Genomic DNA, 15,208 nt, shown 5'->3' on the forward strand with positions numbered 1-15,208 from the left:
TTTGGTGCAAGAGTGCAAATTAAAATTAAAACAGTGAAAGGTGCTGGTGTCAAACTGAGGTTTAGCAAATCCAATTATGTATTTGTAAGGGTTCTAATTAATATTGTTGCTGCAAAGTTGACTATTTTAGATAATGATCCTTCTGTCTAGTGAGTGGTGAGGAAAGGATAAATAGGGTCTGATGTTCACTGTCTGTTGAGACACATCCAAAACTCACCGTCCAAAGCACGTACTGCCTGAAGAGCTGCTCAACATGTACCTAAAGTGGTGGAACCCTCTGCCAGGGGATACGGCACATCCGAAGTACGTGTGGGTACAACAAACAGATAAATTCTTAAAAGCAAAACCCTTTTGGCAGGTAAAACCAGATGTCAATTCATTTTTATCTGGATTACATGCAGGTGTTCACACAATCTTGGCTTTAAAAGAGCTTATCAAAGACATCAGGACACCCTTCCTAGAGAAGGCATGCGATTTTTCCTAGCAGATGCCCCCCCGTGGAGGACATGCTGGCACCCTGCGTGCCTGCCTTTGCCTGGCCTGTCGAGGGTTTTGTGGGATGTGCTCTGAAAGCTGTGCCTCAAAGCTCAGCTTGTTGCTCTTTGCCTGAAGCACTGCAGACAGACCGCTTCTTCATCTCCAGAATATCGTGTGGGTAGTTTGACTCAAAGGAAACGCATAAATGGAGTTAAAAATCAGTGAAGATTAAATTTTGTTCTCAAACTGAAATGATCCATGACTAGCAGTCTCTGATACCCAAGCCTTACGGAGAAGCATCATGGGATCTGGTTATTTTTTTATTTTAGCTATGCTAGCCCTTCAGATGGCTTATTTTGTTCTTCCTGCTCTATCTCCTGTCTCTTTACAAAGAAGGCAGAAGAGAAGGAAAGCATGGGAAAATGTGTACACACATACCCTAGAAGGAGCGACAATTTGGTAGGTTTCATGTAGAACAACCATAGCAGACTCTCCACCAAGGATAGAATGCAGTAACTGTAACCTGTAATGCAATAGAAATAACAAAAAATTCAGGACCAATATCACATCCTAAAAAAAAAATATGCAAGCAGCCCTTAACCTTATGACCTCATTCCACTTGTATTTTCTGGGTACATTTTTTTTTCTTTGGGTGTTCTGGGAGGTGGGGATTTTTATATATTTTTAAATATCCTGCTTTTAGAATTAACTGTGTACAAAATGTGTCTTTTCAGTTGTATATGAACACAGATCAAGATTAGAAAAATCATTGCAAAAAGAAAGGCTTGAACATAAGAAAGCAAAAGAAGGTAAAATATTTTCACCTTGATATCTATGATAAATAGACTATTGAAAAATAGTAACTTTAGATGTGTATTGTTCAATTTTAAATGAGTTGTCAATATATTAAAAATAAAATAAAAAACACATTAGGAGGACCACCTTGGCAGATCTGTGGAATACATTTTTAGTGCTCTTTACAGATCACTACAACATGGCACAGTATGCACAGGAAGCATGTATATGGATATACCTACAACAAAAATGTATATGGAGTATGGGCACGTGTAAATCCTGTTACAGCATAATGAAGTGTTGAACCTTGTAACAAAAACATAGGATCTTTTCCTGCATTCCAATGTGGAATTAGTCTGATTCAGTTAAATTGATTCACTCTGATTTACTTAAAGGTAAACACATGCTTGCATACCTTTTTTTGATTTAAAATTAAGTTCCCGATGTGTGTGACAGAGAAATATTCACACATTTTATTTCTTACTACATTTTTATTTCTTACTTTTTCTTAACATCTGCCCTCAATGAAACTTTAGCAGAATGCAAAGGTTTGAGTTTTCTCTAAGTCTTTTGTAGTTGTAAATTCACTGTAATTCTCAGAGTAAAGTCTGCATTATTTCTAAATCCGATGACTCAGCCACTGAATTCAAACAACTACTTTAGCAGAGGTTAAGAGCATTTAAAAAAAAACCTTAGTGTGCAGCTCCTGATAGCTGTCTGGTGCCATCTGGTGGACAGCTGCCTCATAGGTATGCAAAGGTGAGTCGTCATTTTTAAGTCCTGAAAAGAAGCGAAAAGAGGAAATTTTTGGTGTACTTCAGTTTAGTGTTGACTTTCAAACTTTTTGAAGTACATATCTTTATCGTAATACAAATATGCACGATTTATAAATGTCCTGTTCCTTTTGAATAACGCTACTGCGCCTCTGCTGAGAAAGCTCATGTGAGGTATGTAATTGTTTCCACAGTCTTGAGCCTCTATATGTGAGCCTTATAGTCTATATCCCCTATATCTCACACAAGGATTTAAAATACATTGTTATTTATGATTTTTTTCTGAATTAAAATATTTGGTCAAAATTTGAACATTTTGTTAAGTTCTTCTGTTCTTGAAGATCTCTTGGAAAATTGTAACTGCATGAATATTCAGCTCTTAAGAGAATTTATGTACAGATGGTTATGCTATTTAAATGCAGATGTTTGGTTTTTTTCATCAGTATTTTTCCTTTTATGTTTTAGATTTTCTTGTTTATAAACTAGAAGCACAGGAAACACTAAACAAAGGAAGGGTAAGTCTCATCATTCCTAGTACCAGCTTTTAATAGTTTGCTAATATTTGATGCTATTTGAGCTGCAAGAAAAAGGAAGTGCTTTGCAATTATAGCTGTTTAAAGGAAGAGGTCTCACAAGTGCTAATTGAAGGAGCTCTTATTCCATTTCTGCTCTGCCATTCTTAATTATTTTTACCTCTTATTTTATAAGACAAATTAATTTTCTGGGAAGATATTATCTAAGAAATATCCTCCTGCTTTTATTATTGCAGTTCAAACATTATGATGTTATTTTAAAGTGCACAGGCAAATGAGAAGGCACTGGAAATCTTTTCATTGCTTAGTCTGCAGGGAAAAGGACAGTAACAACTTTCTAACAAATGGTCTTTGAACTGAAAAGTATAAAAATAAATAAATAATCATGAACCTGTTTTAGATACCAAGTGCCAGAAAGAAAGATGTGCCTGGTAAAGGACCCAGAGACTTCTAGAGAACTCTTTATAAGAAGAGAATAAGCTAGTATTTTATGGACACTTCAGGTTGAAAGTGGGAAGACTTTGTGAGCTGAGTTACATACGTTAAAAATACAGTTGCTGCAGTAAGTGCAAAATATGTATACTTGTTATGGTCAAAACAAGCAGAGAGCTTAATTTGCTTCCTGTGAAGTTATGTCCATTGGCTTGCAACTGCTAAATAACTGCATGTACAGAGGTTAGAAGAATGACAACATTGTTCTGATGAACACTGTTTTGTTTTCTTTTTACAGCAAGACTCGAATAGCCGATACAGTGCACTGAGTGTACAACACCAGATGTTGAAGGTAGGTGACTGAGATAACCAGTGTCACAGGACACCGGTATCCTGCAGTTTGAAGGGTTTACAGCCTCAGTGGCTTCTGGAAATTCATTCCAGGACGTCAGTACACTGATGGTGCCTTCCTCTTACAACAGTGCTGTTGGAAGATGATTTACTGCAGTTTTTACTAGTCAGGCTTTCCAGTGGATAATTTAATCTTCTCAAATGCAATTACTTGCATGGAGCAGTGACTAATCAAACTTTACATATTTTGGCATCTAAGGAATTTCTTAGACATTCAGCAGCTCCCCATGGGACAGTGCAACTGCTGAGTGAGGTGACGTAGCCCTAGAACAGGAGACTACTCATCACAGAGATCATTTTGTGTTTGAAAGGATCTGCAGTGTGCATGCTTTGAATAACAAGCTTCCTTTTATGAAAGCTTCGTATTCATCTGGACTTATTAAATAAATTGCCAAAGACAATATTAGGCGGATATGCTAATACAGAACTGTTCCGGTGTCCAACTTGGTATTTGCAGAGTCAACATGAAGAACTAAAGAAACAGCATGCTGACCTTGAGGAAGATCACCGAAAACAAGGAGAAGAGTTTAGCAGAACATTCAGTGATCACAAGGAGAGATATTTACAACTGCAGCAGGAAAAAGAGCAGGAGATCTCTAAGCTGAAGGGTATATGCTGGCTGTCCATATTAAAGTGTGTCTGTCATCGTGTTTGTGTGATGTGAGACAAAGGCAGTTTCTCTGTTCTCGCTAACAGGTCATTCACGTACAGCCTATGCCTATGATAAGTTACATTTTCTTGATGATTTTCTGTGGCCTTTCTGAAAGCTCTTCATATTTGTGCCTCATGTTCCTGTCTAGATTAGGGAAGTAGTAAGAAATGTATCACTTAGAAGCCCATTAGTGTCAGAGGCTGGTTTATCATACCATTCACATTTTTAGTTCTAAGATTCATATAAAACCTGGAGAAATAGGTTTCCCTCTTTGCCTTTTGTTTACAAAAAAAAAGTTATTAAAGAATTTTTATCACTTCTATCAGAGATCTAAATGTGCCTTTTTATGAAGACAGTTCACATACTTTGTTTCTCATAGACCTAATTTTCTCTGTCTTTCTCAGCTCCTCTGAAACGTGTTGCACCTGTATACTGAGGGGATGAAGTATTAATTTTTTACTCTTAGCATTCACCTTCCTATTACAGAGATTTCTTGCAGTTTGCAGAACACTTCAATCCTAATTATACAATAGCATAGAACAAAAGGGTGAGGCGTTCCCCACCAAGGGCCTTTGGCCACTTTCTGCCATGTGTCACTGACACGAGTTAGTTTTGGAGCTATCTGCCGTTTTGTCTGCACAGTATTGTGCAGGCAGAGGCTGTGTTTGTTAGTTCTGCCTTGGCACCACACCAGTGAAGTCATACAGTGAGCTCTTGGACTGAGCTGGATTGCAGCCTAGCAGCTTGGCGTGTCAGTAGAGCTTGCTTGTGTCTGCTTGCAATATTCCACATCACCATAATGTAACAAGTGGGAAGAAAAGCCCCTCTCCCTGGTCCCAGAACGTAGTGCTGCTTAAGTATGCTGGCCGTCTGGGCACCTTTTCCAAAATAATAGCGTAGTCCTACAGAACGAAACTCACTCACCAGATGCGATGTGGGGGAAGAGGGAAGAGCAGAGGGTGGTGTCCTCCTCTCTACATTTTAAAGATTCAGATTACCATAATGAATTTTGCCATCTGCAGTCCCTAGAATGAACAGTAACGCGTAGTTCCAGTTGCACAATGGGTGCACCAAAATAAAATTTAACCAAATATTAAGTTTTCTGCTTAAAAATGTAAAGTTCTTTGGGGGGGGGATGTAAGGTAAGCAAATCCTACAATTACTCTAATCCAGTTTTACTATAGGAGTTGTTTAGAATTAATTGTAGGTCATGTTACAGTGCTTTAGTATTATAAATCTGGGTTTAACCTCTCTATTTTGTTTCTTTTAAACAGAATCCTTGTATAATTTACGGGAGGAGAACAGACAGTTGAGAAAAGCTCACCAAGACATTCATACCCAGTTACAAGATGTAAAGGTAGGCTTTGTTTTGAAGGAGAACTGTCAAAACAATTGGCAACAAGAACAAATTTCTCAAGTTTTAACAAGCCAGAAATGGGCTATAACAAAGAGTTGCATTTATCTACTGTGGCAAAAGAAGAATATAGCCGAACTGGATTTCTCATCTTCTGCTACCAGCATTTAAGGAACATGCTCATTTAAAATAACTAATTAAAAAAGACTAAATTGGAAGAGAAGTATTTAGTATAGAAATTGGAAATTTGACTTTAAGTAATGAACTGTGTGTTTGCCAAAAAGAACATTTCCCAGCTCTATTTTATCAAGCATTTATTGAAATCGACTCCAATTTTTAGTTACATAAATTCTGGCCTTCAAATTTTCTTTCCTGGCACGCTCACTTTCTCTGTGCTTAATATGCATTCCAGGTTAAATAAATACATGCTGTTATGCCAACTCGGTATTTTCATTTTGGAATACACTGAATTATCTTCTTAGTTCCGAACCCCCCAGGCTACCTAATTTACCTTTAGAACGAACTTTGTGAAACATGTAATGTTCTTTTTTTTTTGTGTGTAGCAACAGCATAAGAATTTACTCTCCCAGCACAACCAGCTTGTAGTGACATTGGAAGACCACAAGAGTGCACTAGCTGCTGCACAGGTCAGAAAGGAAAGCAGCCTGTAGTAGCTCTAACCTTCCTTAAAACTCATTTCTCTTAGTTCAGCTGACTGTAACGTTCTGCATGTAGCCTTTCGCATGGGGAATTTGCAGGTAGCACCATGCTGCACACTGCAGAGAAATGCATGAGTTAAAAGGTTGCTTTTAAGAAGAAGCTGCAACAGCTTATCTGGCTGTCAGAAAACACAAAGCTCTGTTTGTAGGCCCAAGAGTGCATGTATTACTGGTAAGAAAAGTACCTCTGCATTCACAAGAGCTGTAGAATACCTTCCTCTGTCTTCTCTGATAGAACTTCTGATAGTTTAACGTCTCACTTTCTGACATTCACTTATATCACTTTTAAAGACCTCAATGCAGATGTATTATTGATATATCATGAAGTTCCATTTTGTGTACAACTAGAAGGTTTAGAAGGCTACATACATCAGTGCTACAGAGATCGGGTATATATGGAAGTATGCAAGTGCCATATGAAACCTAAATTAGGTTTTTGTTTAAAAAAAAAGGCAGCATTGTCTTAAATGCCAATTTCAAATGATCTGTCCACGTAGCTCAAACTTTGCTAGACTACGGCAAATTCAGTCAGCTGTACAGCCTGGGTAGGTCACAGGGGATCGGAAATTAGGAGTAAGGAAGGAAATTTTGAGCAAGGAAGACTTTGGTGAAAGATCAGAGGGAAGGTAATGAGGCAGCATGAAGATACTCGTATTCTTGGCTAATTTTCTTCATTTGAAGGTTTTTCAAGGTCCAAAAAATCATGAGTAGCACTAAAAGGACTGAGTTTATTTGAGTTCTGCTTGTTTTGTGTGTCACATGTAGATATTCAAAAGATAGGGAAAGACCAGAAAAGCCCCTCAGAGAATAAACATGTGAAGATTCTTAATTTCCAGCACTAAAACATACTGGAAGCTAATTGTAACCTCTCCTCCCAGTGGCCCTATTAGTTACATGGTACATATTTGCTTATATCAGAAACTCACCCAGAGCAGATTGAGGGTCTGATGTAAGGCCCACCAAAGCCAAAGGGAGGCTCCTCTTACTTCTGGCTTTTATTCAGTTCTTTATTTCGAACACCTGTGTCACACACAGCCTTTCTATCTGCAATCAGAATGTGGCATTTCTCATGGAGAACCTTTGTTCAAGTGGAGGATCTTGTAGAGCCTTTCAGAACAGAAGGCGTTCAGCACAGTCATGCAGTTTTTCCTGCAAACTAGCTACAGAAAGTTCACAAGGAATTATTGCTTAGAAACACAGCTCTGTAAATTACCCTGCTGTTTCTAGGTGTATTCTAGACATAAAATATCAGTAGCTAACACAGCACTAAGGTACCTGTGATCTGAATCTTTACGGCGTTGTGATCTTTGTCCTTTCCCATAGCTCAAACAGCCAGACAGATCCTTCATATATTTTTACAAACCCCGTCTGTCTGCCAGCGTTAATACCTTTTAGGCTGTGGCCTTGGATCGCAGTGTTCAGCTTAGAATGATTTGTGTGGTGGGGTGGAGTACTTTGATTCTAGACGTGCACAGTTTAAATATCCACGTCGTAGTCTCTCTGCATGGTCAGTGAGTGGGGAGAAAAATCAAAGATCTGTGTATTAGTCTTTTGTTAAGTAAATACTGTTTTTTACTCTAAAGTTTCTTACTGGACTCTCCAGCAGCTAATCAGGGAACAGCAGTGCTCTTCCGGAATGATGAGTGTAATTACTTTGAACTCTGCTTTGCTTTGCTTTTAGGCCCATCCGTTTTAATGGATGCCATAGTCTTTTGAAGATTCCTCGAGGTGCGTCTAGCTTGAGAGCTGTTATGCATTGCATCATGTCAATCCGTAGCACTGTGGATATTGTTTTGTATGAGTATCATGCATTGTACATCAATGCATCGTGCCTGTCTGCTGTACTATTGATTGCTATGATACCACGTAACACACACAAAGTGACACACACGCAGTGCTGAGTGTAAAGCGTAACGGTTCTAACCTGAACTCTTAAATGACTTATGGAATATGCACCTCTGACTTCAAAACAGTAAACACTCCCACCACCTCCACTGGAGCAAAAGAGAAACCCTGTCACAGGGCACCACCTCTTGCCTGTGCAGTTGGTCAGCTTTTATAAGTCTTACGTCTCAAAAATTTTACTCTGTTCTTCTTTGCTGTATAGACAGTGACTGGTGTGCCAGTCTTGCTTCTCATGCTGGACTTCAAAGCTTGTTGAAAATACTCTGATCTTGTACAGAGTTAAACTGCAAACCAAAATACAACATCCTACTGTTGCATTTTAGGAAGACAAATTTACATTTTGTCATCTTTTTTTTTTTTTCCTTTTTTTCTTGCTCTTCACCAAAGGTGTTCTGTGACTTTCTTTGCCTCAGTTGTGTACCTTGACTGTTGTCTTTTTTAACACCTGCCTAAGTGTTGTGGAGTTGGCGTTTTCACGATGTGTATATAAACTCCTGGCTCCAAAAAAACTGAACTGCTTTCTACTGGTAAAGAAGTTGTGGTGCTCTTAATTTCCCTCACTTTAGTCTACCAAGAAAACTGAATCATCCTCTTCTGACAATTCTCCTGCTTGGCATGAAAAAACCAAATCTTCGTCTTTGTCCCATGGGGATTTTTCCAGCATCTTTGTATGCATGTGCACTTTGGCTGAAAAGATTGTGATGAATCAATGCTCTTTAGCGCATGGAAACAACCAATCTTAAAACCTCTCATCCCCGCTCCTCCCCAGTCTTTGCTCTGATGTGAATATCGAGTCTTTTTCTAGCATATGTCTTGCCAGCAAGTTCACTCAGGGGTGACTGTTTTATTAAGAGTTTCATTGTTTTTTGTTGATCGGGACACGGTGTAATTAATGTGTTGACTTTAGTCCCAGGTGGAGGAATACAAACAGCTGAAGGACACACTGAACAAAATGCCAAGTTTCCGACAGTCTGAGAAGTTGGAACAACCAAATGAGCAACCAGAGGTGCGGGCACCGTCTCCCCACAGCAGCCTCCCAGTACACCGCGAAGCTGTGGCTGAAGAGCCTAAGGAGGTACAGAGCACTGACTGGAGCTATGGGAAATAGTTCTCATTCAGCAAAACACTAGCTGTGTGCTCAGCTTCCATTAGAAGCGTGTGGATAATTATACGTGTTTGTCACTTCTTGAATAAGGTAGTTAGGAACAGTTTAATTTGATTGAGTAGTAGAAAACTACGGTCAAGATGACGTTCAAAGGCCTTTAAAACTGTTTTATGTAAGCTGTTTGCAGAAGTTGCTAAAAATATGAAATTTAATAATACGCTGTCCCTAACATTTTAGATATTTCATGTGTTATAAAAAGCTCTAGCTTAGTTCTGAAGAAATTCTCTCTTCATGCATTTCATAAGGTTTCAGGGGCACGCTTGAAGTCAGTATACTTAAAATTGACATACTACCTGATGCTCAAAGATAAAAAAGGCAAAGATGTGGGTAAAGTCTACAGGTTAAAATGCCAGTTGTGTTTTTGTTTTACTAGAGTTATTGACTGGCAGAACCAACAGGAAATAAAAACACAGAGCATTCTTTTTAGATACAAAATTGTAATAGTTTCATTCCACCTCAGAATAAAGTGAGGCTTAAACTGCTTTTATGATGCTATTGTGCAACGAGTTGTTTAGCTATGTAGAGCCAGGAGCCAGGTACTCATCCCTTTTGGCAGGAAGGGTAGTTTGTTCTGAGGCAGGCACTTGGCTCTCCTGACTACAGATCCGCTACTGCAGGCTGGAATAAAGGTATCCATATCTGGTCTGTAGCTCCGTTGAAAATATGAAATCCTTAAAGTCTTGTGCTTGTTTTTTCAGAATGACGAACCAAAAGAGAGAGAAGAAATAAATACCCAGGAAAGAGAAGACAGAGCTGAGCCTTTTCATCTACAAAGAAGGCCTAATGAGGGCCAGCATGCCAAAGAACTGAATATTCAGGAGCAACAAGAAGCTGGAGAGGATGATGAGCAACATGTTGATCAAGTTGAAGAGGAACACAAAAAAGAACTTGAGGAGGAAGAAATGGAGCAAGCAGGTCAGCCTGAGCACTTAGAAGAGGAACAGGATCAAGTACCAGAAGAACACGAGTGGAAGAAACAGGAACAGAAGGAAGAAGAAACCAACATGTTGGGTGAACGTTCTCAGTCAGAGGTATGGAGCACTTCTCTTTCCTACTAATTGATTAGATTTGCTGTTGAAATGGAGGCATCTCTTATCATTGCTGGCCCTATATCGCATTCACCTGTTCCTAGATAAAATCATACTTATAGAAAGCTTGGGATTCAGAGCACTCACCTGGTTTTAGGTAAAACTAATGTCATATTTATAGAAAATTTGGGATTCAAAGCACTTAGATGCATAGGATTCAGGCTCAACTTCAGCACATGCTCACTGCTGTGCTTGCCAAGTGCAGCTTAATGAACATTAATTCTGCTGATAAAAAGCAACAGATGGAAGAAAAGAGCTGTCAGGTTGAATCCTATCTCCTGCTTTAAATTTGAGGCCTGTGGTAGGTGATGGAAAGAAGATAGGTGATGAGCACGAATCATAGAATATCCTGAGCTGCCAAGGACTTCTGTTCAGCACTTTGATGAAGAGATGTCCCACCTTACTAATTTGATGCATCTCAGCAAATTGCAGAGTTTCCTTTTCAGGTATAGCTGCCTTCTGTGAATGCTTCCATCCAAGGGTTCGCTGTCATTTAAAAGGGAATTTTAACAACAAGATGAATATGACTAAAATAGTCAGGGAAAACCAGTGCAGAGCAGTGGCAAGTCTTGCTCTGTGCAGCTCTAAATAAATCCAGTGAAAGCTGGATTTACGTTCCAGATTGGATCTCCAATGGAAAATACGTTTTACTGATCTCACGTTAGGCCTTGTAAACACTTACTCTCCTAGCAGATTAACTGTGCATCTCCAGTGGGATGAGAAGTCATTGCTGAACAGGTGCAGCGGATTAGAACAACAGCGATAGGTTAAGCTGTGAAAGAAGAGTTACAATTTGGCTGTAAAGAATGTGCAGCGTCTCACTTAAGGCTCACAAGCAGCCCCTACTGAAACTACCCGTAGTCAATGGAAGCCTATTTACTGTCTTTATTGCCAGCCCTCAAAGCTTTTTCTATCCGGTAACATGTTGGCTTTTTTTTATTAACGTGTAAGAAATGCATGGCTTCCCCAAGTCCATTATCCTCTTAGCCATGTTCTCCACAAACATGTCAAAACTTCCAAAGTCTGCGCAGTGAAAAATTAATATAAATTTAAACAGACAAAAATAAACAAAAAATCTTGTCTGTAATTTTCTTGATTGCATGTAGCATCGGTGTAACTTTCCCTCTTCTTTTTGGTGCTATAGGTTTTCTGCATGCTTGCTTCCGATCATTGAATCTAGGATTAAACTATGACTAAAACATTTCTCTGACAGATAACACCAACAAAAGCTGTAACAAAAAGATATAAGGCAGCCTATGAGCAACAGCTGGAGCAGCAGCACCTTGCAGCCCAAAGAGCGGAGGAGGCCGATCAGCTGAGAGAACATCAGGAATCGCTGCACCAGCAAAGACTGCGAACACAGCTATTGAGGCAGCAGCAGCTTCAAGAAAAAGAGCTTCGGCTACAGAAAGAGGCAGAACACGGGGAAAAACTCTATAAAAACCGGCTAAGGTTAAATTCTTTTACATAAGCTTGTTATGGTCTGGGCTCTGGGCTTCATGGCTTCTACCACACAACCACTGACAAGAGGCTGGTTGACTGCTATAAACCTGGACTGCCCAGAAACTAAATAAATACAGTGAGCCGCATTTCCTTCTTTCCAAGGATAAATCTGATTGCTATTTTTAAGGGTGGTTTTTGGTGGATTTTGGTGTTGTTTTGTTTTTTTCCCTATTACTATAGAAGCTTCTGATGTCTCGAGTGCGTGTTCCAGTTCATAGCATTTTGCTTTGATTATGGACTACACTAGCTTAGGAGTTTTAAAAATACAAGTGAGATCCTGTTGGTATATATCAAAATATAAGTACAGAAGTTAGTACAGGGGAACAAATGACTATTGGTTCTATGCAAAGCACCTTCTTTCAGGAAAGGTGATCCAAAAATACGACAGCTAATAGAGAGCTAGACTGGAACCCATTCTGGCAGGAGCTCGGAGAGGCAGAGATGAGGTAGGGTAGTTTGTTTCTTGAAGCAGAAACATTCTTTTTGAAGCTGAAATGATGAATTTGCATTTACTTTTCTCAGTCAACAGGCTCGTTATGATAACATGGACCATGACATTGTACAAGGGGAAGAAGAGCAAGGTATTCAGGAAGAAGAAGCAGGTAAGATAACATTTATGCCCCTACCATGTTCATAGGTTCCCTCTGAACTGCCTTTCGTGTGAGATTTTAATATCCAGTTTGGATTTAAATGAAATACAAACTCTCTTTAAAACCCCAAGCTCAAGTAACACTGGCTGAACTGACTGACTAAAATACAGGTGTTAATAAAGATCCTATCCATATTCCTGAAAAGAAGAGTGCCCTTTTGATTAAGCCACTAGGATTGTGTCTCTATTACATTCCTGGCTCTGCCTATGATTTTGTCTGATGTCTTCAAATTGCATAATCTTCCAGTGTTAGTTTCCTACTAGCAGTAAAATAATTCTGTTGGCATTATCTGTTTAGTAAACACTTCAGGGAGAAGCTGCCTACTGCTAAAAGCACGTATGGAAGCTAGTATATAGGAGACTGTTTCTTAAAAGGGCTAAGTAGAAACTTCTGTAATACAATAATAATATCAAAAATTTGTCAGCTTATGAACGTGACAACCAGCACCAGGATGAAGGTGAAGACGATCAAAATAATGCAAATGAACAGCAAGAACCAGAACATCAAGTAGAAAATCAGCAGGTTGACGAATCAGTGAGTATGAATTAAGATGCTATGGATTGCAACTGTTACTGAAATGAAAACCCAGAAGTCTCATCTAACATAATTATACATTGCAGAAGTAAGGTGAAACAGAGGTCTGCTAGGAAGACAAGTTTCACAGTTTAAAGCTACATTCGAGATCTATTTAAAGTTGCTGTTACTGATTTGGGAAGAAATAAAAAAGAGCTTTCTTGTTGGAAGCAAGTTGCTTTTCTACATTCCTTTGATCTGTGCTTTATGTGGAATAAAGGATTTGGACTTAGCTGGGACTGAACAGGGAAAATCGGATTCAAAAAAATAACAAGTAATTCATTGGTGGTCAAAGAGTGGTGACTATTTTTTTCTTTCTTATCATTAGATAAGAGGGTGAGAGCCAACTTAATAACCACTGAAACCAGCTGGAGTCTACCCACAGGAATCTGTGATCACTAAATCAAAACCTTTTCAGTATCGAAGAAGTGTGAGCTCTTGAAAGAGAACATAACTGCAGCGCTGAATGCAGCCATAATATGGATTTCACAGAGTTTCAGGAGATCCAGTACTGTGCTTTCCCCAAGTTCCATCTTACTTGGTGTAGTAGAACATAAAGTGCATCATTTTTCCTCCCCTCGTCTTCAGCAAATTTATGTGTATAGCAGATATTTCAAAGGAACTTTATATTGTCATTTATAAAGATATTGGAAACGCTTTTCTTGAAAAAAAAAGGCAGTAATAAAATGCTCATTTTTTGAATGGTAAAGTGTGATGAAGACTGCCTGTGTTGGTGTGTGTTTGGGATTTTTCCTCCATGCTCCTGTTAACATAGATGAGGTCAATATTATAGGACAGACTGATCATGAAAGATGTCATCAGCTCTTGAGCTGTGTACATTAATTAAACTCTTAGGTATTTTTTTTAAGCTGGTCTTATTAGGTATTGTCAGTTGTCAGATAGTCAGTAAACAGAGTTCAGCAGCTGATGTGAAATAAGTCATCAGCTTCATTCCAGGTTTTAGCATGCAGTTCTGTACTCTTAGCATGTGTTCAGTACTCTTTCTTTCAGAACTGACAATTCTCTGTTGACTAGGTTTTGATGTAGTGACCCCTGATGTCTGTAGAGATTCCAGCTGGTTTCAGTGGGTATGGAGTTGGCTCTACTATAGAGCTCATGCTCTAGGGTAGCTTTCAAGTGAAGTGGAATTTGGCTGTGAGATTAAAAATATGTATTTAATATTCATTTCTGAAAATTACAGAAGGCAGCCATGGAAGATTTGAACCCTGCTGATGACCCCAACAACCAGGGAGAAGATGAATTTGAGGAGGCTGAGCAAGAGAGAGAAGAAAATCTACCAGATGAAAATGAAAAGCACGAGCAGAATAGCGAGAAACAAGGACATCCGGGAGTGGAAGAGCACCTAGTGGTCAGTAAAGGGAAAGAAAGATCTGCAGGTCCCCTTTAAGAACAGCGTGTAGCACTGCCTGATGACAGAACACTGAACTCCAGTTTTAAAGATCTTTTTTAAACCATGTATGACGTGCAGGTAGAAGTATGAAACTATTCCTGGTGATACACCAGTACAGCTTTCATCACGAGATTCACTCGACAAGGTTCTGTAATCTCACACTTAAGGGTGCCCCTATTTCCCTTCCCATAAGCGCCTGCAGGAACTCCTGTTCATACGATCCTACTGTTTTTGCACAAATTCCTGCTGTGCTGTTTCCATGCCATCAGCACTCAATCGACTGTAAGCATTGGTGTCCATTTCCTTCTATGGTCATTCCAGTGAATGCTGCACACTTGAGTTGTGTTCACTCTGTAAACTTCTCTAGGCAGAGATAATTTGTATTTTTATGACATCAGTCTTTATTGGTAAGAGTACGTCATTGTCTTCCTGATTAGTATGGAAAGTCTCGCTTTATTCTGTGAAATGAATTTTATTTTAATCATTCTGCTGTCTATTTTTTAATTTAGGGCAATTCTAAATCATGTAGCCAGGCTATCATTAATGCTAATGAAAGCACTATAACTTCGTATGCTGTTATTGTTCCTTTGCCTTGACATAAAGTCTTTAGTCCCAGAACAAGAAGCTTTAACCCTTGGTCTTCTAAAATTAATAGGTATGTACGCAGAGCTAAATTTTAACGTGATCTTTCTGCAGATGGCAGGAAATCCTGACCAGCAGGAAGATAATGTGGATGAACAGTATCAGGAAGAAGGAGAAGAAGAGGT

General features: G+C 39.0%; 1 protein-coding gene across 2 annotated transcripts in view; it reads left to right on the forward strand.

The window, feature by feature from the left end:
* The window catches only part of GOLIM4 (golgi integral membrane protein 4), a 32,441-nt gene that overhangs the window by 12,933 nt on the left and 4,300 nt on the right, over window positions 1-15,208 (forward strand). Inside the window, exons 2-14 of one of the 2 annotated variants that reach the window (XM_040566942.1) lie at window positions 1,212-1,286; window positions 2,511-2,560; window positions 3,309-3,362; window positions 3,879-4,029; window positions 5,348-5,430; window positions 5,991-6,074; window positions 8,959-9,126; window positions 9,915-10,247; window positions 11,518-11,756; window positions 12,330-12,409; window positions 12,882-12,991; window positions 14,232-14,399; window positions 15,138-15,206. In XM_040566942.1, the coding sequence (XP_040422876.1) occupies window positions 1,212-1,286; window positions 2,511-2,560; window positions 3,309-3,362; window positions 3,879-4,029; window positions 5,348-5,430; window positions 5,991-6,074; window positions 8,959-9,126; window positions 9,915-10,247; window positions 11,518-11,756; window positions 12,330-12,409; window positions 12,882-12,991; window positions 14,232-14,399; window positions 15,138-15,206 (1,664 nt within the window). The remainder of the gene's footprint in view (window positions 1-1,211; window positions 1,287-2,510; window positions 2,561-3,308; window positions 3,363-3,878; window positions 4,030-5,347; window positions 5,431-5,990; window positions 6,075-8,958; window positions 9,127-9,914; window positions 10,248-11,517; window positions 11,757-12,329; window positions 12,410-12,881; window positions 12,992-14,231; window positions 14,400-15,137; window positions 15,207-15,208) is intronic. The other variant, XM_040566944.1, reaches the window with a different exon arrangement.

Source organism: Cygnus olor, chromosome 9 (genome assembly GCF_009769625.2).
Source record: "Cygnus olor isolate bCygOlo1 chromosome 9, bCygOlo1.pri.v2, whole genome shotgun sequence".
Taxonomy (NCBI): Eukaryota; Metazoa; Chordata; class Aves; order Anseriformes; family Anatidae; genus Cygnus; species Cygnus olor.